We start from the raw sequence: 21,558 nt of genomic DNA, 5'->3' as shown, positions 1-21,558 counted from the left end.
GGTATTTCAAATTGGAGTTAGAGGGATAGCAGTATACTGTGCAAACCCAAAACCACTACAAGCTTGTTCCTGGCTAAGCTGAAAAGCACAGAGCTCAAATGCTCTGTAGATAACCTCAGGCAACAGATTATTCCTCCTAGCTGGTGGAACTAGGGGAAGTAGGTTATTTCTCACTCTGGCTGCAGCCTAGACTTCAGTCATTTTATTTGTTAACCAGCACAAAACTGTGTTAGCCCATGGCCAGGGCTTGCAACAGCAGCAGAGCTCCCATTGCAGAGAAGATGCTTAACTGTTTTACTGTCTGACCTCACTGACAGCATGCTGTCCCCACCTCCACCCTTCTGTCTCTCCCTACCACCATGCCAGAGACAGGAATCTAGTCAAGATGCAAAGGTGCCACATGAATATTTCAGACAGTAACAAGACTGCCAGCAGCCTGAAAGTGTTTCAATCTGCAAGGCAAAGCAGGGACAACAGTGCAACTGAAGGGATTTTCATCTTCTGTTTCTATGCTGTTGTGGTATTTGATCATAAAACATCCCTCCCTATCCATAACGCCTGGATTAAGACTGGGGGAGATTAGCAAAACCAAAGTAATGCAAGTAATTGCTTATCATGAACCTTATAGGAAAGGGCTCCAAACCAGGGCGGTCCAAGAGTGGAAGTTAACAGGAAGGACAGGTCCTTCTTGAGCTCAGACTGATCTTCCAGCTTCAAGTTGGGTCTACACTGGGTGCTTGTGACCTTGTTCCCAAAACACAGTACCACCCACAGCCCAGGCACCTATGACACTCACCAGCCTAGCTGACAGCACTTCAGTTAAGTGCCCTACCAGTGGAGAAGAATTCCAGAATGGCATCAAACTCTGTAAAAAAGTTTGGATTACAAAGGCCACTGAAAAATTAATAGAAAATGGTTGGTTGTAGGATGCTATATACAGGGATACAAGAAGACTTGTATCATGCTTTCAGAAGACTCCTCTTGCCTCAGGAAATGCTGCTGTTGCTCCAGTTTAAAGAGATTTACTTTTGAACACTGCTGAAGAAGTGTCTCTAGTCCCAGCTACTGCATGGGCACTAGATGTCAGTTCTGATCATTTCTGGCTTGCCTGAAATTACCAGCTGATGAGTGCCACAGACAAGCACCACAGAAGTCAACATTTATGCTGCCAATAGAACTCCTACCAAATGTGAACTCTTCCAGGACATTGTATCCAAAAGAACATCTCCTACAAATGAAATATTTCAAGATGCCTAACAGCAGATGGACCACAGACTTGCATCCAAAATGAAAACCACCACGGCTGCAGGGGCAGGTGAGTGAAGAGAAGTTTATTACTGAATATGAAAAGTCATGAACACCAAGTACTACACACTGAATTAAAACAACTTGATTCTGCATAAAGATTTTCCAGGCTTCTTTCCATAAAGCAATGTTTCATATCTTCCAATGGTTTACTTTAGGGAAGTGAAAGTAAAAGATGTATGCACAGAATCAAATTAAACTTTTACATCAAAACCATCCATATCTTGATATTCATCCAAAGATTGATTGAACTTACTAGAATTTATTTGCAGAGACTCTGCTAGTTAGACTAACATGTGGTACTTAAATTTTTCATCTCTATTTACCAGCAGACTTTACTGATGCACTTTTGCACATTGGTGTGGCATTTAACTAAGCAAAACAGCTATTTACCATTAGCACACTTGAAGATTCACTGTTTACTTCCAAGGTCACTGACAACAATCAACCCTGCTACTGTTGCAGAGATCAAGTAATATGCCCACCATTCCCATAAACACAGCTTTTGTTTATTCATTCAAATCCTAGTGCATGACTGTTTGCCCAGAAGCTTGGCTCAGCACTGCCTTCTCTACTGAAAGGTGGGACACACTATGGAATGTCATGGCTGTAAACACTCACTGAAATTATGGCAGACTAAACATCAACTGTGAAGATTCAGTAACTCCAGTGTTTGCAAACATCACTAGAAAGGCTGTGAAAACCCAAGGGGATGTCTGATAGAAATTTTGCTGCTAGGTTCTTTGCACAGACACTTTGTCCCATTTGATGATATTTTCGCCACATTTGTAGTAACATAATTAAGTTCAAATAAAAACAAATCAATGCCACTTATCTCACAGAAGCAATTTATTTGCCAAGGTTTCTCTCAAGTATGTACATAAAGATAGCTTAGAAAAGGAAATACTAAAAACAAGCAAATAAAGATTTCCTTTTTTTCAGCAATATGAATGCTATTTTAGATTCAGCAGATGAATCTATTACTTAATAGCTTTGTTTGCATATTTTTGCATGCTATCTAACAAGTGTAGTAGTATTAGGAAATCTTAGCTGAGGATTTTCTAGCAAGAGAATGAGTGTTTAAGGTAAAGTTACTGTAAAATACCCCAAAATAGAGTTTATATTTGTTGGTTAAATATTTAATAGGATGGGTATTAAAATCTGAATCAATGATCAAGTGAAAAAAAACCAACTCAGTCTATTTGGTATGCACAGAATTCCAAAAAATGCAAACAAGGCTCCTCAGTAGATAAACTGAGTTATCATGGGATATGGCAGAAGACACTCTCGAGAATCACAAACTGAAAATAGAGAAGAGGAATAAATCAAATATCATAATGACGGAGGTTAACAGTGGGATCCTGCAAGAAACTTGAAAACAGGTCTAAATAGATGACAATATATGCTAATGTTAGTGAATTATTCAAGACAAAAAAAGCCTGAATGTAAACAGTTACAAGAGATCTCAGAGGAATGACAGAACAATAAAGGGAAAGAAGAAAGATGGCACCATGATAAATGCAGAAAACACACACTGAGAAAAACAATCCTAACTGAACCTATGTGATGATAGCCTCTACCACAGTTATTAAACTCAATAACAAATGCTGGAATCACTGGGAAAAGATTTTTGAAATCAGCAGTTTAATACCTAAAAGGCAGCTAAAAAGACAACTGTAACACAAGAACAATTAAGAGAAGGAAAGGAAGCAGAAAAATAGAACTATGTCAGTGCATATGTCTGGGGCAGGCTTTTACCCTCCACACTGCAATTCTAGTTATGACCCCAAAAACCCAAACAAAATGATAAAAGAGAACTCAAGAAAAATATACAATAAAGAGGAGAATGTAAATTATTCGGTATTTCTTAGTATGTAATACTTGAGGGACACAGGAAAAAGTTAGCAGGCATGCAAAAAGAAAAACTTTTTGCAGCAGACACTACTTGGAGTGTGATGCTGCCTTTTCAGGAAGGGGATCATCAAGGGGATCATCATCAGGTCGAAAGTGGGATAGAGAAACAGAACAGGTCAAATGGCAGTAATTTGATTAGCAAGTTCCTCAGGAGTAATTTGGATTGCTAGATGCTGGGGGAGTTTATTGGGCTCATTGTACACAAATTCTCCTTGTACACTGCCCCAAAGACCATCTGCTGGGGAGTGCTGCACAGGCAGATATTTGTGCTGGCCCTGCAGAAACATCCATATTCTTTAAAACAGAAGAGAAAGATAGAGACTATAACAAAGTTATTACTCCCTCTTTCCTTCATTGTATTGCTACTTATTTATTTAGAAGACATGGGAACAGGCAGGGAGAAGTATGAAACATCCAGTTTCTTAAAAAACCATTATGTAATAAACCTACAAAAACTTTTAAAAAGGTACAAAGGAAGACAAAATCTGGTGCATTAACTGTGAGCAGTTATCTTCCCTTTTCTCCTCCCACGGCAGAGGACAACAATGTGCATTAATTTGGCAAGTTTCTCTTCCCAGTAAAAGGTATTAAAACCTGAGGGGAATTATCAAAGCAAAAAAACACCCAAAAATCTTCTAGCCTACTGGGTATGCAGAGATTTCCAAAAACACCAGTAAGACCTCTCACTAAACTGAGTTAGCATGGGATAAAGCAGAGAGAAATGGCAATAGTCAAATACAGAAATGACACATAAATGGCCTTAAAACATATTACTATTACCATCTAGTTCTGTTAGAACTACACAGCTCCTAAACAGCAGATTTATTTATTTCTCAGTCTGACACAGAAAACTTTTATAAAAGAGCCAAGTCCTGATCATCAGACCAGCTAATCTGTTAGGTTTGCATAGGAGGATGAAAGGTATACAGGTCTCTCAACATTAAAACTCTTCTCAGGAGTTAAAAAAAAAAAGTGATTTAGGAAAATACAACAGGATGAGAATAACTGGTTACGTTATTAACTAATAATATATAATAATAATATACTAACTAATAAAGAAATCACTTAAAGAGTCAGACACAACACAAAATAAGAATCTGAACTAGGAAATAAGGTGTTATAAAGAGAGATCTTCCATAGAAATGCAGAAGGAATAAATAATTCATTATCAGCAGGAATTCAAATTTTCTCTAATAGCAATTGTTCATAAGATATGAAGGAAAAATGTAATATTAAACTTCGAAGCCATATAGAGGTAATCCAAACCATTCCAATACAGGGAAGGAACCAAACCAACCAGTGTTATCAGCCAGAAAGCCTATGCTTGGAGAAAACAGCAGAACACAAAGCTCCACTCCACAGAAGCTTTTTTTTTGTTCTGGACTTTTTTCCCTATTGTAAACTGGAAGAAGAATAAAATCTTTCAAACACACCAGCAGAAACAGAATTGTGTAATCTCTGAAAACAGGAAATTAATTCTATAGCAGTTTTCAAAGCAGAAAATAAGAAGGCTAAATTTCATTTAGTCACAAGCCTTCTAAATAGCCTTATGTGGAAGAATTTGTGGTAATGCTATTAGTGTCACTGTTGATATAAAACAGCATACACATGGCTAAATACACTTTTCCTCTAGAATCACTGGGTAGCATGATACCAGAAATAAAGGAAGAATCACAGAAGTGAAAAATACTCAGTTCAACTTACTAGAATTTCATTCCATCACCATCCATACAAAAGCAACATTTTAACAAACAAGCCAAATGGGGCTGTCCCTTAACTGATTGATTAATTCCTTAGTGCTCCACAAAGTCAAAAACAATTTTGCATTACAAGCAAAAAAAATTGCTTATTAGCAACAATAACATGTTGCACATGAGCACATATATTAATAAGTTGCATGAAAAAATAAAATATTTAAACACAAATAAAAATCTAGCAATTTTTAACTAGCAACCACTAAACAGTAAACACAGTTTACGACTGCATGTTCTAAACACTCATATGAGGTTGCAGTCTCAGGAAAGTGACCATCAGCACTGGAATGCAGTCAAGCTTACTAGCAACATCCAAAGTGTACAAGGATGGACACAGTGAGTAATGAGGTTTTGGTTACTGAATTATTTTGCACATCTTTGGTAGTTCAAATACTCTCATAAGAGACATTTAAGCTGTTCTAGCAAAAAATCCAGCCTAGCTCTTCCACTGTAACACCCAGAGCTCTGCACTGATTTATTTATTTAAAGCAAAAAAGAAGGCTTTAGAATAGGGTTTGGAAAGCAATGGGCAAACACTCAGCACTCAAAAGTACCTGGATCTCAAGGACTGATTCAGTACTGCAGTGTGAGGTGCTAGATGAAGCCAGACATAACTGAGAGCTAGCCTAGCCTAGTATTTAATTATAACTCTAACAACCTGGGAAAAAAAAAGAAGAAGAAAATAGTTAAATTTCAAGATTATTAGGGAAAAGAACTAACCACTTTGGTTGTACCCAGCAGCAACAAAGCCAGCTGCCCTTTGAATACAGTACCAGCTCCAGGCACTACATATATTCTAAGGAATAAGTCCCAGAGAAACTGAAATTTTCCAGAACTAAGATTTGTGTGAATGTTGCTAAAGTATTTTTACTAACTGCCATCTATTTAACATGATGTCTTTGACCAAGATGTGGTGATTAAAATGTTACAGTAATATCAGAAGGCAGCAAGCCTACTGCAGTGAACACTCCCCCAACAAGCAAGAATGAGCTGCCACAGCAGACTAAATAAAGCTCTAATGATGACATGTAACAAATGCTTTCAGCGTTGTTCTTATCTATCTCCCATGTATCTCTTGCTTCTTGTACCAGTGTTCTGGGAGCAGCTGGGAGTGAAATAAATTCCCTCCTGTTTGGAACAGTGACAGTTAAGAAATGATAATTCAAAGTTTATTTTAATATTAAACTACTTCAAAGTTTGGTGCCTGATGCAGCTGAGGCAGAAGAAACTGAAAGGAGAGAAAGGTGCTACTGGAAAAAGATCCCCCTCCTTGGCACACAGTGACAATCGCACGCACCTCCTACTCATTTTCAGCTCTTGCTGACTTCACTTCAAACATAGGGTTGTGATGCTAAATAAATGAGTAGCATCTGGTCCTCTGCAAGCTTTTGCTAGGAGAAATTAATACCTTTAGCTTTGGAAATACTCTTAGTGCTTTTGAACACTTAAATAATAGCGATTTGGGCTCAGTTAGCATAGTGAAATGGATTTGACTGTACTTCTGGGTTTGAAAATTTTTGTGCTTTATAATGCCTGTGCTTATAGACAGACTGGCATAGTCACCTTCATCCCATGCATTCCAATACTTCAGAAGGATATCAAGAGAAAAGAACTAGGAAAAATACCACACAAGCTATTAGTTCAAGATCATTGACTTTTCTGTACTGACATGGAATGCTGTGCTAACTAAGCTGTGCCACAGTAAAGACAGTGCTTCCCATCCATTTTCCTCTCATATATGACTAAGCTGTTCTCACCTTTCTCATCACATAGAATACAAATTAAAGACTTTCATTCTGTTAAAATCTTTTTTTCTTACACCAGCTTGGCTGACAATTCAACTCAGCTTTCCAGCTAATTTCATAAGACAGCATATGTTTTTTCAGGACAGAACCTGGCTCTCACTGAGCTGGATGGCGTTATCTTCTATTCACTTTGAGGGGGAGAAATATCAGATCTTTTTTAGTTCTTTCACACAGGCACACAGTACTTCAGGAATGTGAAAAGAACTATCCATATAATGTCATAACTGGCACTTACACTGATGGATTTATCAACTTACTGCTTCAATCATCAAGAAATACTGGAAGCATAAAACAGTCTTTCAGAAGGCTCTCATCTTCCTGTATGAGAATGCTTCATTCATAATCTTGCTTAGCTTTTTCTCCATTTCCTACATTCACAGATATTTTCAGTTCTTAAATGGAGATATTCACAGCCTATTTTCTTGCTTTACAGTAGCTCTGCATTTAAAAATCAGTATTACACATTCTATTCTCTGTACATACACTTAAATCTGTTATTGCATAGGCATTTGATAGAGTTGAACAGAGGTCATAGCAATTACTTTGCTACTTCTCAAAGTAACTGGTCATCTGCAGAAGGTATTGTCCAATAATCACATGAACACAGCTAATATTGTTTTCAGGTTTTATAACTAATCAAATTATGTATGTATAAACTTTAGCAGACTTGAGCATCTGCTAATCATAAAAACCCTAGGCAAAAGATTGAGACACAAAGATGAATAATAAAGTAGAAAAATGCATTGAAGGCAATGCCACTTATGTAAAGGAGAATGGTGTAACACTATTAAGAAGCTATTCCCTTAACTGTGAAGTAAATTTAAGTCCAAAATAATAAAGATAAGAATGGGGAAGGGATTAAAAAAAACCCCAAGCACTAAGCACTGAATCTTTTTTGGAAATAAAGATATTTTGGAAGCTATTTCCCTAACTCTGCTACGTTGCTTAATAATGCTTATTATTATGCTTAATAATATTACAAAATTATAGTTGCAATTCTTTGACAGCATTTTTCCAGCAGAAGCTTCTTTTAACCCTCGAAATATTTAGCCAAGTAAAGAAAAAGTCACACAAAGCTCTAATATGACCATGAGGTAACACCCAGCGTTTGCTGCAATTCCCAGAAACCATGAGCACAGTATTCACAGCCAGGTTGCTTTTCCATTGCATTTCCACTAGACATTTCATTTTCAAGGCCAGTTGTCTCTGAAGCTCTATATCTGAGTAACAAGAGTTCAAAAGCCAAAGACAGGAATAAAACCTCTGAGTCATACCCATTATATCCATACGTTTAATCAAATTTCATTTTTTATGTAGTCAAATGTAAAATGACAATACAATCTATGAACATAACCTCTTTTGTGCAACCATATCCACTCATGGAGGTAACACAATCAGGCCACAAAGATGGGAAAAAAGGAGATGGTTAGAAATATGGTGGAAGAGATTTGAATTCTGTCCAAGAAGAGGATAACAGATACTTTTACAGAGTACTAGTTCACTCCTTCAAGGCTGCCTCCACTGACACAGTAGTCCAAGGGACCTTTGAAGCAAAAGGGGACTCAGTCAGTCCTCTACCCACCAAAGTTGCACATTTCCTCTCTAGAAACTTATGCAGAAGGTGTAGCAGTCTGTCTGTCCTGACCTGTCTCTTTTAACCTTAAATATTCACCACTGAGTCAATGCCTGCTTACATTTCCGTAACTTTGGTTTTACAGATACATGAACATAGGTAACGAGGTCTTTTTCAGTTTTATGTCAGTGAACTTCATGGGAGGAACACTGATGGGTTATTCACTCTGAGTATTTATGGAAGTTCATTGCTACCTGTTCACATTTATATGGGTTTGGTTTCCATGTTTAACAAGCTGCAAAGTTTTGAGGGGTGTTTTGTTTGTTTACACATATAACTCTCTGTCAAACACCTGTTGACTCTACAACAAACTACATCAGAACCACCTGGACTGGGATATCTTCATACATGATGGAAACTACCTCCTAAAGGATGTGCATACAAGTGAACTGAACACTACACATCATTTCCCAGCTCTCAGCTGTCCTGAAGAGCAGTTATTCCCAAGCTAAAGGGTCAGAACTTTGACTCTACACTTTCTACCTCAGCTAAAACAACCAGAACAATAAAATACAAAGAACAGAAACAGTTCCAAACACTTCCATATTCAGGATGTAAACAGACATACAAACCTTCTCTAATGGCTTAATTATATAGCCAATTTATATTTTTTAAATTCTGTCAGAAGTTTGGTCAACATGGGTCATGAAAAGGCAAAAACTAAGAATATTTTAATGACAGGAGAATCTTCAGTGGCAAATAAAAAAACAGAAATAATGCCTGAGACCTATTTCTTGTCAGTTGCAGCAGAGCAAAGTGAGGAAAAGGAAAAACAAATTCACTCTTGAATGAAAGTACATACCCACACCCAAGTTTTTGAGATTTTCAGTGCACTTCCGAAAGAAAAAAACAGTTTTAGCTCAACTTGCATATTCAGACTTAACAAGTAACACTGAAGGATAACAGGGGCCTTTGACAACTCCTCTCTCACCATGTAACTAAGTTTTGAGAGTACTCTTTGACATACAGACACCCATATGCTTCATTAGCATAATTTTGCTTTTGAATCAACATTCTAAATTACTCTCTTGGCTTTCTTCCTTTCACCTGATGGATGAAAGGCAAATATCCACATCGTAAAAGTCAGGCTTAATGTTGGGTTCACAATCTCCAGGTAGGCTTAAGACACAAAACACATACAATTTAAACATATATAGAGAAACTACACTACTGTATTTGTCTTGAGTAATTAAATCATGGTAATTACCCACTTTGTTTCAGAAATATAACAAAAGAGAAGGCAAGAGTCTTTAAGACATAAAAGCCTTTGCAGTTTACCCTGTTTGTTAAAAACAAGCCAGATACTTTAAATATTTTTTTTTAATCCAGATCCTGATAGATAATTACAGTTTCTTTTTCTTGAGATCCCAGAGTGACAGATAATGAATCTCTTGTGCAAAACTGAACATGCAACTCTCAATTCAAATTATCTGTCTTACAGGAGTATTTATTATGTCTAGAGTCAGCTGCTGGCACAGGAATGCACATGATACTGCAAATCTCAGTAAAACAGGCATTAACAGGCTTTTAATAAAGCCTAGGACTGTGAGTAGCCTATTTATTCCAAATAATTTCTATGATAACATACAGTCCTGAAAAATGATGGTTTTGATTCATAACCATACTTCTATTTATATGGTTCACCCTCCTCTAGCATCACAAAAAAGCTTCCAGCAGCAATCAGTATGACTGTCAATCAATAAAAACTGCAACTGTATCCAAAAAACCAAACCAACATAAGTGTTAAGAAATTATACAACCCTGAGAAAAATCAGTAATTCATCAGTACAGAAGTTCAGCCAGCCAGCATCCTAGCTCTAAACAAGTTGATCAAAATCACTCATCTTGAAAAGAATATGGGCCAAGAATCCTACCACACAGCACAATTTAAGATGGACACCCTGACCATGGGGGTTCCACTGGCTTTGATGCCACACATACCTTTAGTTCACCTAAATCAAACTGTGCAACTTTCTTCCATTGAGCCTTCTCCACCATATAATCATATCCAGACATTCCTTTTTTAAGTAAAACTATATTTATACTAGAGACATGAAATTATTTCTGCTACAACTCAAGGCTGAGACCTGCCCTGCAGGAAAAGTTTAAATTTGTGCAAAACGGTCTTTATCACATATTGTTTTAAGGGATTGCAAATCACCCCCCTGACAAGTCTCCCTACAATTTCACGTAATGGGAGGTTGCCATAACAATTTTATTTTGGGAAACAGAATTGAATAAAATACTTTGCAGAGTAAATTACAGTAACTGGACTTCAAGTAGCTAAACAACTGAGAAAAAGAAACAAAGACCTACCTGGTGAATGTTAAAGTCACCTTTATCACAGCACAGTTAGCTATGTCAGGGGTGTTTACCTATGTCAGCTTCGTTTACATTAAGACTAGAAACACCGATCCAATTCTTTTCCTGCAAGCTGCAAAAACAACGCCAGCTGTCTCCAAAGCCACAAATAGTTCTATGAACTGAAGCCTTCTTCCTCAGCAATGGCTCAGATCTGCGCCATTATGGGGAGGCCATGTGCTCTCAGAGTTCCCAGAGAACTCTGGGAAAGACTGAATTCTTCTGCTTCCATTCACTGCCAGTCCACTAATCTGTCTTCAGATATGTTTACAATGAAGTTAAAATAATGACTCATCCTAGCCTCCCTCTTCACACACAAATTAACTCTTCTCTGTTTTCTTATTTTCTCGCCCCATTGTCAGCTGCCCATATCAGCTGACAGAGATTTCCTGAAGGGCCCATATCAGCTGACAGAGATTTCCTGAAGGGCTGTTTGCTTCTTTTGACTTCAGATGCAATGGGAGTAGAGATTGCATCATATCAACAATACCGCCTTAAAATGGCAAAGACTAAAACCACAGCTAGTACAAAGTTAAAAACACAGATGTTTCTACACCTGCCTAACAAAGGGACATAAAATACCAGCTAACTAAGCCACAATATACATATATATTGGTGCTGGAGAGCAATGCTCACTTCACCCCTCCTGACAAATCCATTTCCTGATAAACCATCCCTCACACACATCAGAAATCCAATGGTTTTCAAACAGCACCATGAATCATCTGGAGCAGACACAAACTCTGGGGGACTGCACCTTCCAGCACAAAAGCCGCCGATGTACTGCAAACCTAATTTAATTTTGACTAGCTTATTCTGTCTATGGCTAAATACCTTCTTGCTCACATAGCTTGTACTGCCACCAGAGCTGTGCAAGTATTCCCAAAGGAGCCTACAACAGACACATTAAACCCTTTCCCTTATATACACAAAAAAAGCCCTCAGTTCTACCAGGAAAACACCTTCTCTTGACTTGTAAACAAACTTATATTATAATTCATATTAATTCCCACCTAACTTACATCCTCCTGCTGCTTTCTTTCTCAAGAGGATTAGATCAAAGAAATAAAATAGTTCAACTCAATGCTTTCAGTCTGATACATAGACTCAGAATAACTATATGTACAAGTCCCTAATACAAACCGATAATGTATCCTCCAAATGAAAACCAAAGCAAAGGGCACACTCAAAGTGCATGTTTTGACAATCAACAGATCAGGTGGACGAAAGAATGGATTTTGATGTACCACAGCTAGTTAGTAAGATAGCTCTAGAAGTCTTTAAACTTTCTCCTCTGTCTTAAAAGCATAACCTTTGCTCACAGTATTAAAATGCAGTTTGCTTTTGTTAGCATCTACAGATCAAGAGTTCACATCTCTCCCAATCATTCCAACCTAGCTGTCTAGGCTTTGTTTCACACTGGGGATTGGTCTCAGGTCACGTCACCTAGACTCCCTGAGGTGATGCTAAACTGACACACACATTTCAAGGAGACACCTAACCCATGCCAGCTAGGATTGGTCCTTCAGTCCAGATGACCAAACTAATTTATCTCTAAAACACACACAGTGTGAACATGAAGTCCTCAGCACCCACTGCTTACCTCTATTGATGTGCTTCTACTGTGTCACAGCAGCTGCTACAGCAGACACAGCCACAAAAATCGAGGTTAAATTTTAACTTTTCCCTGCACCATTAAGTGAAACAGGGAAAACATAATCTTGTTTGAAGAAGGGAATAAAGCAGGCGCTGTGTTGTAAGAGAGGCTTAGATCTGTGAACAGGCACAAGAAGTCTTGTTATTTGGATCCTAATGAGGCTCCTTGCCATGAGGCTGGTGTGCCAGTGAAAGATAAGCAGGTACATAACACTGTGCTGGGTCTGGCTGAGGTGGTAAATTCTCCCCACAGCAGCCCTCCTAGTGCTGTGCTTGGCACTGGTAGCCAGGAACACCACATAACATAAAACGCACCAGTTTTCGCTACTGCTGACCAGCACTTCCACAGAACCTAAGCTGCTTCTCCAACATTATCCTCTCACCCTCAGGCAGTGGGTAGACAAGATCTTGGGGGGGACACAGCGAGGACAACTGACCCCACCTGACCAAGGGAATATTCCAGACCACCTGCTCAGCAATACAAACTAGGAGAAAGGAGGAGGAGGCAGGGAGAATTCATTACTATGATGTTTGCCTTCCAGAGCAATCCTTAACACATACTGAAGCCCTACTTCCTTGGACATGATGGACATCATCTGCTGATGGGACATAGTGGATACATATTTTATTTTCCTTTGTTCCCATGCATGGCCTTTGCTTTTCCTTTACTAAACTGTTCTTATCTTGACAGATGTGTTTTTTCATCTTACTTTCTCCCTCCTCATCCTGCTGAGTAGGGGAATAATAGGGCAGCTTCGTGGACACTGGCTGCCCAGTGAAGGTCAACACATCTCAAATAAAAGGATGTATCCCCACACAAAGTTTAAATTGACCCCAAGATTATTTTTTTTACTTTAGACAAAACTTGACTGCAATACAGACACTTTCAACTGATGTGTCACAGTGCAGAATTACAAGATGACCAATTTGGCTGATGAAGAAAGAATCTGTGAAGAAATTCACAAATTTTAATTCTCCTGACTGGTATTTGGATTTATTAATTAAAATTACTTTTCCCTTCTCAAAAAGGTGTTTCCTATTCAAGTAAATAAACACATTTGGGTTTATTTCTAGACATTTTCACAATGTTTATTTATTACCGTTATTTTACGTGTAAAATAAATATCATCTAAGTCAGTCTACTTACCAAAACACAGGAATGGTTCTCTAGTTTGTGTTTTAACTTGAGCAAATAGCAAGGACAAACCCATGCCCTAAGTTAGTAGATAAACATTTCAGGTAAATATAGTCTTGGCTGGAAAGAAAAACAGTTAGCTGAGGAAAGCAGCACAAAACCAGGTGGCTTTTGTAAGAACAGAAAAACAGCGACAGTCCATCGAACCTCCCTGCTTTCATTTCTAAACAGCAGTAATCCCACAAATCTAGTTAAAACTGCTAAGTAACTGCAGTCTTAGTACCCTCTACCACCAAAACAGATAGATTCCCATCTAAAAATAAAAGCAGATAATATTAGTACCACATATTTTTACTTGTCTATTCAAAAGCACCATACTGTCAAAGACCTCACAAAGGATTAGGGGCCAAAGGGTAAAAGGAAACACCCAGCACAGAGAAAGACCACTTCATATACAGACTGCCAGCCTGATACCTGTGTCCAAGTATGCCTAGCCTCTATGCTTCTGCACAGTCTGAAGTGAAACATTTTAGGAAAGCTAAGGTTTTACTTCTATTGTACTTTTTTCTCCAGCCTTACATGACAGCCTTTTCTCCTGTCTTACATGACAGGATCATTTAAAGAAGGCTCAGCAATATCAAAATTGCCAAATTCCCCAATTGTCTTGAAGGAGTGTCCAACTTGCAACTGCTTTATGGTACAAAAACAACTGCACCTTTGGTCTGCTAGTCACAAGGAAAACAAACTGGTGATAAGGTTCAAGATCATGGAAATTCACTGTAGCACATGCACCAAATCAAAGTGCTCACCTGCTGGTTTCCCAGTCTTGGTCATCCTTATCTTTTTCTTCTTTGGCATCTGAATTGTGTGGGTGTTTCTGCACAATCCGCATCCCACCGGCTTTCACTGGAACGAAAATTAAATAGATAACAACAAACCTCAGTCAAATCAATGTTAAGTGAAGAATGTAAGGAATTCCTTACACTCTGCTTCCCTCCTGATACTTTTCATAGTAATTTAACAGTAACCACAGTTCCAAAAAGAGGCACAAAGGGTTAAAAAGTGGCAGGCCTAAAGAACAGCTCCTTCAGGACCACATCTGCCATTCTCTTTCACATGATGCCATCTTTCCTTATCCTGAGAAGCTGTAGCTCATTTTACCGCCTGCTTCCAATGACATTTTAGAAAACTCAATTCTGTTTTAATTCCTCCTTCACCCCATACCAACTTGCAGCAGTCAGAAGAAACTGAGGCAATGACTTGCATAACACTACACAAAAGGCCACAAACCAAAGAAACTGACTTTTTATTTCATGTTAAAAACTACATCTATAATAATGGTATTTATACAAAGAAGTACTTCACAAACAGTGTAATAAAAAGCAAAATTTAGGAGAACTGTTAACTTGCATTTAGAACAGAGCTTTTTGGTTTGCAAAACATACGAGTATTTACAACATTTTCAATCCTTGCATCATTTAAGTTTTAGAAATGATGCAAACATGAAAGCAGCCCTTAGAAACACAAAACAAGAAGTGAAAGCAGATCCACTTATGTGCATCACTTATCCACTCCAAAGTGCAATCTAAAACAGGAAGCAAGCCAGGCTTAGCACTGCAGCTACCAAGCAGAGCAACAGACAGGCTGTTCTTGATCTGCTTTCTGGTTCAATAGTATACTTTTCTTTTTCTTCAACAACTGCTACACATGCTTACAGGACAGCACAGGATAAGATGATGCATCTCATTACCTTAATTGGATAGGTTACACTTACCATCAGCAACCACATCAGAAAACCACTATAGTGGCCAGAAGTCAATAAAACCACTTAGAGACACGCTGGTTTTGTGTTTCACAGTGCCTGAAACAGTGTCTGTGGTGAGCCTCGGCAGAGGTGTCACAGCCAGAGCGAGCAGGATGCCAGAGCAGCACTGGGAGAAGCTGAAGCTGGCAGGGACAGGGTGGCCGTGGTTCTTGTGTCCTGCCACAGAGGGAGCAGGGCACCCCACAGCTGTTCAGTGCTATCCCAGAAACCTAGACACAGGTTTAATTCCCAATTCTTAACGAGGACAGCAATGGAAAGGCCACTGCTGTGCATAAATTTTACAGCCTGGGTGAAGGAAAGCAGGAAAGAGAAAGTGACCTGCAGGAGGAGAAAGTGAAAGCTTTGGCCCTGTCTTTTAAAAACAGATTTTACGTTCTGAGTGATATTTGAATGATAAACTTCTAATTCAATAAAGGTCATTAACTAAAGACAGGCAATCAACAGACAAACTCAAAGAAATATCTTTTAAAACCTATAAAAACTGTGTCCTCTTATCATGCACTAAAAAAACCCCAAACCCAAATCATTTGTGTTCCCTCTTCAGTGTAAAACTTTAATTGGTAAGAAATGTTTCACATGGGACAAGGAAAGAAAGACTACATTTCTTTGTAGAAATCTACATTTCTTTGTTGCCTGAAGTGAAGCAAAAATTAAAATTCCAATTAATTTGTCTTGATTCAAGCTCCTTAGAAATTTCAGTTTGTTTGCAAAAGCAAACACTGAGTTTTTTCAAGTGCAGACTTCTTTTAACATCTCAGTTAATCACAGTACTGCTATGTTTTATTTACATTTATTTATAAATTATTGATTTATTTTAATTAATTTCTAAATTTAACATCATTGCACAGTCAGGACCTTTTACTTATTTGTTTCAAATGACTTTTCATGAAGATGCTGTCTCCACAGCAACATCTGCCAGGGTTACAAAAACCAGTTCTGAACAATACACACACTTCCATGTCCTTCAACATCTAACAGAAAACTAGAGAAAATGATACCTGAAGATTTGGTGCTAATTTAGATCTAAAATGTTTCTCCTCTCACATTGTATATCATCAGGCCACCAGCCACCCCTTTTCTCTTTATCTGTCACTGGAAAAAATACACAGCTAACACTTTCAGATTTGCCTGTATTAAAAAGCAGGGATTAAAAAGCAAATAACCAGACAACTAAAAAGGTGTAAGAGTGACTAATGCAGCAACTTAGAATTTTAAATGTGATTTTTTTTGAACTAATATCATCAGGCATAGTATATACAGCTTAGAGTACTTTGGTGCATAATCGAATTATATTTAGCAATCCAAGGTTACTGTGCAGAAGGAACCAGCAAACAGCTGCAATAATCATGTTTATTTGTGAGACCAGAAGTGAAATAATTAGATAGCATTCTGTACATATCTGCCACCCATGACATAGCATGCTCATACCCAACCCAGTTTTAGGAGATTTAACTTAAGATGATAAATACTCTTGCAGCATAACTCACCTTCCTTTTCAAAAGGTATCAGCTAAGCTACATTACCTCAGGGTGTGACAAGAGAAGAACTGATTACATCCATGAAGCTAATGAAAAACCCACTCAACACTTGGAGATTTTTCTCAGGAATTATGAGGAATCAGCTACTTCCTACTTGCCTAGCATTTACTACATAATTTGACAGATGCTTACCATGGTGATTTTGTCACTTAAAAATTATCCTTAAAAGAGCTCAGATTTCCTTATCCTGCAAACAAAGGATTTAAATAACTGATAAACCACCTTCCAGAACACTGTCAGACAGCAGTGTCCGGAAGTGGATGGTGTCAACGACCCTGTGTTGGGATTAGGAAGAAAACAGCTCCTGTGCTGAAGGGCAAGTGCAGAGCTCAGGTGCTAAGGCAGGAGAGGACAGGAAATGGCTCCCTGGAGTGGTGACAGCCAAGTTGCCCTAAGCCTTTACTAAAGAGTGAAATAAAGAAGGGATCATTTGCCAGCACACTCAGAAGAGCAACAAGTCTATCTGCTTAACTACTGAATACAAGTTTTGGATTTTAATTATCATATGTCATGTTTTTCCCCCCCTCCCTCCTCGAGAGGCAGACAGGACTACCTTGTCAGTCCTGTGAATGCCAGCCTGTGTTCCTCATAAGGGTATGACTACTCCTGCTGGAAATGTATTAAATAACTGTGTTAATCAATTACCACTCAAGCTGATCTGCAGTCAGGAAGCAGTCTACTTTTTCCTCCCTGCCCCCACGGCTGGACTGCTCTCTGTTTCTGAGACTGAATTCTGAAATAAACCCCACTGAGTTGGAGCAAGTACTGAGTGCCTAGAGAAGCACCAGAGGTCAGGGACAGGGCTGGCCTGGCTGGCTCAGGGTGCAGACCCGAGGCAGTCCTTCCCAGGGAAACTTTCCAGCTCAGCCCCAATCACCCGCCGGTCACAGCAACCGGAGAAGAACTTTTACAAATCCAGAGTACACCAGGAATCTTAGCAGCTTTCCTTTTCCTTGAGCGTGTATTCAATATTAACATAAAAATTTATTTCTTATGTAGTGTGTAGTAACAGATTCCATTACAGTGATAGGATGTATGAAAAGGGAAACACAAAATACGCCGTTGTACATGATTTTAAGGGAGCATACATTAGTGTTCAACAAAGTAAGAAGAGGAGTTATTATATGCCTTCATTTCACAGAAATCTCAGCTCAGAGCTATTTTTTTTAATGTACAAAAAAGCACATAACTATTTTCAAAAATCTATCATAAACCTTCATAAATACACTATTAACACAATCATATTCCTTTATCCCTCCACAGTATGTACCAGATGAACAGCTAAAGCATAATTACACAGATCTCTTCAGAGGAACTTTACAAACCTACTCAGCAATGTATTATGGGCACACTTGATCTCAATGACAGGCGGATATTTAATAAAGATTAAGTTAGGACCCTCTTAAATTTCAGAGGGGAGGTCAAAGTCACTTCCTGCACTGAGGTCTTGAGGTTTCTTTCCATTTCATTACCCTCTGTCTTTTCAAGAGCCTTTTCTTTTCCCCCTATGTGAAAGATCAATGCAGAGGAATGCAGTGCAGTCAGTAAGCAAGGGCCAATGGAGCACTTGAAAAACAACAGATTTGTCAATTTTGCTTTTAATTTGATGACCCAAATCCTTCTAAACTTACATGTCCAACATACTCAGTAGGGTAAGACACATCTGTAATTACAGGCAGTGCTCTTTATAGAACTGCATGCAGAAAAACCTGGGCTTTTAAGCCATTTATCAAAAGAGATTCCCTATTCACACCTTTTCTTTGAAAGAAATTTGCCTTGTTATTTATGAATAAAATTCCACCTGTAATAATTTTTAAAAAGAATTTCTTACTTTCATTTTATCTAAACCTGTTTGCAGAGTGATCTATTGCATTATTCTAATATTCAGGGATCTAAACAAGCTTGAAATAGAGGATTAAAACATATCTTCAACCACTAGAGTAAATATATACTCTTGCTAGTCATAACACTTCTTGTGGGTTTTCCAGGTGGTAAAAGACCAAAGGCCAAACAGTTTAGAAAAATCTTCTTCCCAAAGCGACCTGAAGATATAGTAAAGCTTTTTTTTTTTTTGCCTCAAAGACAGGCTGTGATTACCCTTCTTCCATAGATAAATTTTGTGTGCATGTTCACAAAAAATAAAAAAAAACCCAAAACAGGTATGCCTTAAATGGCGCATAGGTGAAGGTGTTCTTCAATTCATATGTGGGCCCATGTTTTAAAAAGTAAAAAGCTCAATCTGAAATATTCTGACAGCAAAGGAAACCTGTACTGTACTCCAGTTGAAATTTTACACTGTACATTGCTAGTTTCTCATGTGGCCTAGAGAGGCTCACTTCAGGTCTTTAAAAATTTTCGCCAGTTTCAAAAGACAGGTTTTGAAGCAAAACCCTCAAACATGGAACATCAGAAAATACCATTACAAAGCATATTTGTTTCCTCAATGTTGTAGCTGGAAGACAGAGCTAAACCAACGTTAAGATCTTAATGATCCCTCCACTCTGAAGCTGACATGTACCTCAAGACAAGCCAGCTCGAGGAGCCAGGGCAACAAAAGCTGTCAGCACTGGAAAATGATGCTTTGGTTTGCTCCCTGAAGCAGCTCAGCAAGAAGCCAGGTAAGAGCTAATGCCATGACAAGGGAGGCTGCAGGACTGGAATGACTGCTTAGCCAAGCGACTGACTTACCTGCACTGCCGAACTGTATATGCCATGCAAAAAGCAAAGCCACTATTTCTCACTTCTATTTAGAGGAATTGCAGGTCCTCGTCATAAAGAGCGTAGAATTCAATTAAGGTTCAACAGCTGTTTACAAATTTAGCTTTAAATCTCACCAAGTGATCTGAATATAGAACTAGCAACCTTGGGATTTTTTACTGAAACACTTAAAATAAAAAGCTCACCAACTACTCCGCAGGGAAATATTAGATGACATATGTAAAACTGCTGATGCAGGGACCAAAGTTCCCCTTTCTAAGAAAACTGTAAGAAGTAAAACTAACAGTACTTGAAGGAACCCAACTTTGATACTGCGAGGAATTGAACCCCACCTGTGCATAGAGAGGAGCTACCGTCTATGGACCCCGGCAGATGTTTCCCACTGGAGGTGACACACAGCTCCCACCATGACCGTCCACTCGCACACAGCAGCAGGACAGAACGCGATGGAGCTCCTTTGCTGGGCACTTCTCAAGCAGCTTTACCTGTTTCCTATCCTGCCAGGCTCCAGAATCGCAGCCAGGAGCACGCAGGATGCTCTGACACTCACAACGTGATGCCCACAGGCAAAATGGATGCACAGAGCACTCCTGGTCTGCAGTGTCTGTTCACACTCAGCGTACACTCTGCTGGAACAGCCCCGCAAGCTGCGTGGGGCCGAGACCGCTCCGCTCCCCTTCCCACCATACCACCAGCCCCAGGCGGAGTTCCGGAGGCCTCCGCCGCCTTTCGAGGGCGGGATGCCGCAGAAGACAACGCTGCCTGCCTGCCGGGTGGGAGCCTAGAGATGCCAAGCTACACACACCCGATGAGGGTTTGGCCACAAGCAGAGCTCTCCTCGGGGCGAGGCAGGGCAGGGAGCGTCGCCCGTCACCGGGAGAGGCTGCCGGAGGGCAGAGAGCGCCGCGGGCGCCCAGGGCTCAGGCGGGGATCCCAGCGCACCTCCCGCGGCCGGAGCGCAGTGGAGAGCGAGGAAACCCACCGGGGCTGGCATCCTCGGGGGCTCGAACCTACCGGGGCTCACATCCCCGGCAGCGGCGGGACCCGCCCGAGGCCGCCCTCGCCCTCCTCAGCCCCGGCGCGCACAGGAGGGGACCTGGCGGGGAGCCGGCGCCCGGCCCCGCCGGCCCGCGGCCGCCCCGACCCCCCCGTCCCGTGCCCCGGCGTGGCAAGAGAAAGAGCGGAGAGACGGGAACCGGCGGCCGTACCAGCAGGAGGGTGTCCGGCCCGCGTCTCTGCTTTCTCTTTGGGAGGCGAAGACATTTTTACTGTGGCAGCGGCCCCGCTCCCGCACCGGGTACCCGCACACCGACACGGCCCGGCGAACACGGCCCACGCCCGCCCTGTCAACGTGGCCGCCGGGGGGGCGGTGCCGCGCCGGGCGCCGGGCCCTGCCCCGGCCGGGCGGGCGGGGACGTGGCGCCCGCAACAGGCGGCGTCTGCCGTGCCGTGCCGTGCCGTGAGGGCAGCGCAGGCAGCTCCTGCGGCCTGATCCGCCCTGCTGGTTTTATGTGCTAAGGGATAACGGCGCGGGCCGTTAACGACGTGGTTTTGAATCGTCTGCACTTCAAATAATACTTGTAATTAGTGACTAATTGGCAGTGCGCGCCTTGCGCTTGGTTGTGTTCTGCCAAACCGCGTGTGTGTGAAGCGGCATAAAGAGCTGCGCAGTTTTTGGCTGAGGCAGAGTTAATTTTCTTCGAGATAGCCGGTATGGGCCATATTTTGGAATTGTGCTGGAGACCCTGTTAATAACTCAGGGCAGTAAGTAAGGCCCACCTTGCCTTTGGTTCAGACCTCATTGCTTCGCTGTTTGAAATTACAGACCTGATTCGCAGTTTTAAGAAAATTTTCAAACACTTGAGTTAGCTTTTCCAAGTCATGTGGAAAGGCAGAGAGCATAATATCTGAATG

At 40.2% G+C, this 21,558-nt stretch overlaps 1 protein-coding gene across 1 annotated transcript in view; it reads right to left on the bottom strand.

Annotated features, from left to right (window-relative positions):
• Positions 1-21,037, bottom strand: part of DAP (death associated protein) — a 51,620-nt gene extending 30,583 nt beyond the window's left edge. The window contains exons 1-2 of the mRNA XM_071454253.1: positions 20,853-21,037; positions 14,373-14,469 (exon numbers count right to left, since the gene is read on the bottom strand). Coding sequence (XP_071310354.1) covers positions 14,373-14,469; positions 20,853-20,907 — 152 coding nt within the window. The 5' untranslated portion in view covers positions 20,908-21,037. The remainder of the gene's footprint in view (positions 1-14,372; positions 14,470-20,852) is intronic.
• Positions 21,038-21,558: the final 521 nt, after the last annotated feature.

This window comes from Agelaius tricolor, unplaced genomic scaffold, assembly GCF_023055355.1.
Source record: "Agelaius tricolor isolate 1412-34295 unplaced genomic scaffold, bAgeTri1.0.p SCAF_2, whole genome shotgun sequence".
Classification (NCBI taxonomy): domain Eukaryota; kingdom Metazoa; phylum Chordata; class Aves; order Passeriformes; family Icteridae; genus Agelaius; species Agelaius tricolor.
This window is presented reverse-complemented; position numbering and strand designations above follow the sequence as displayed.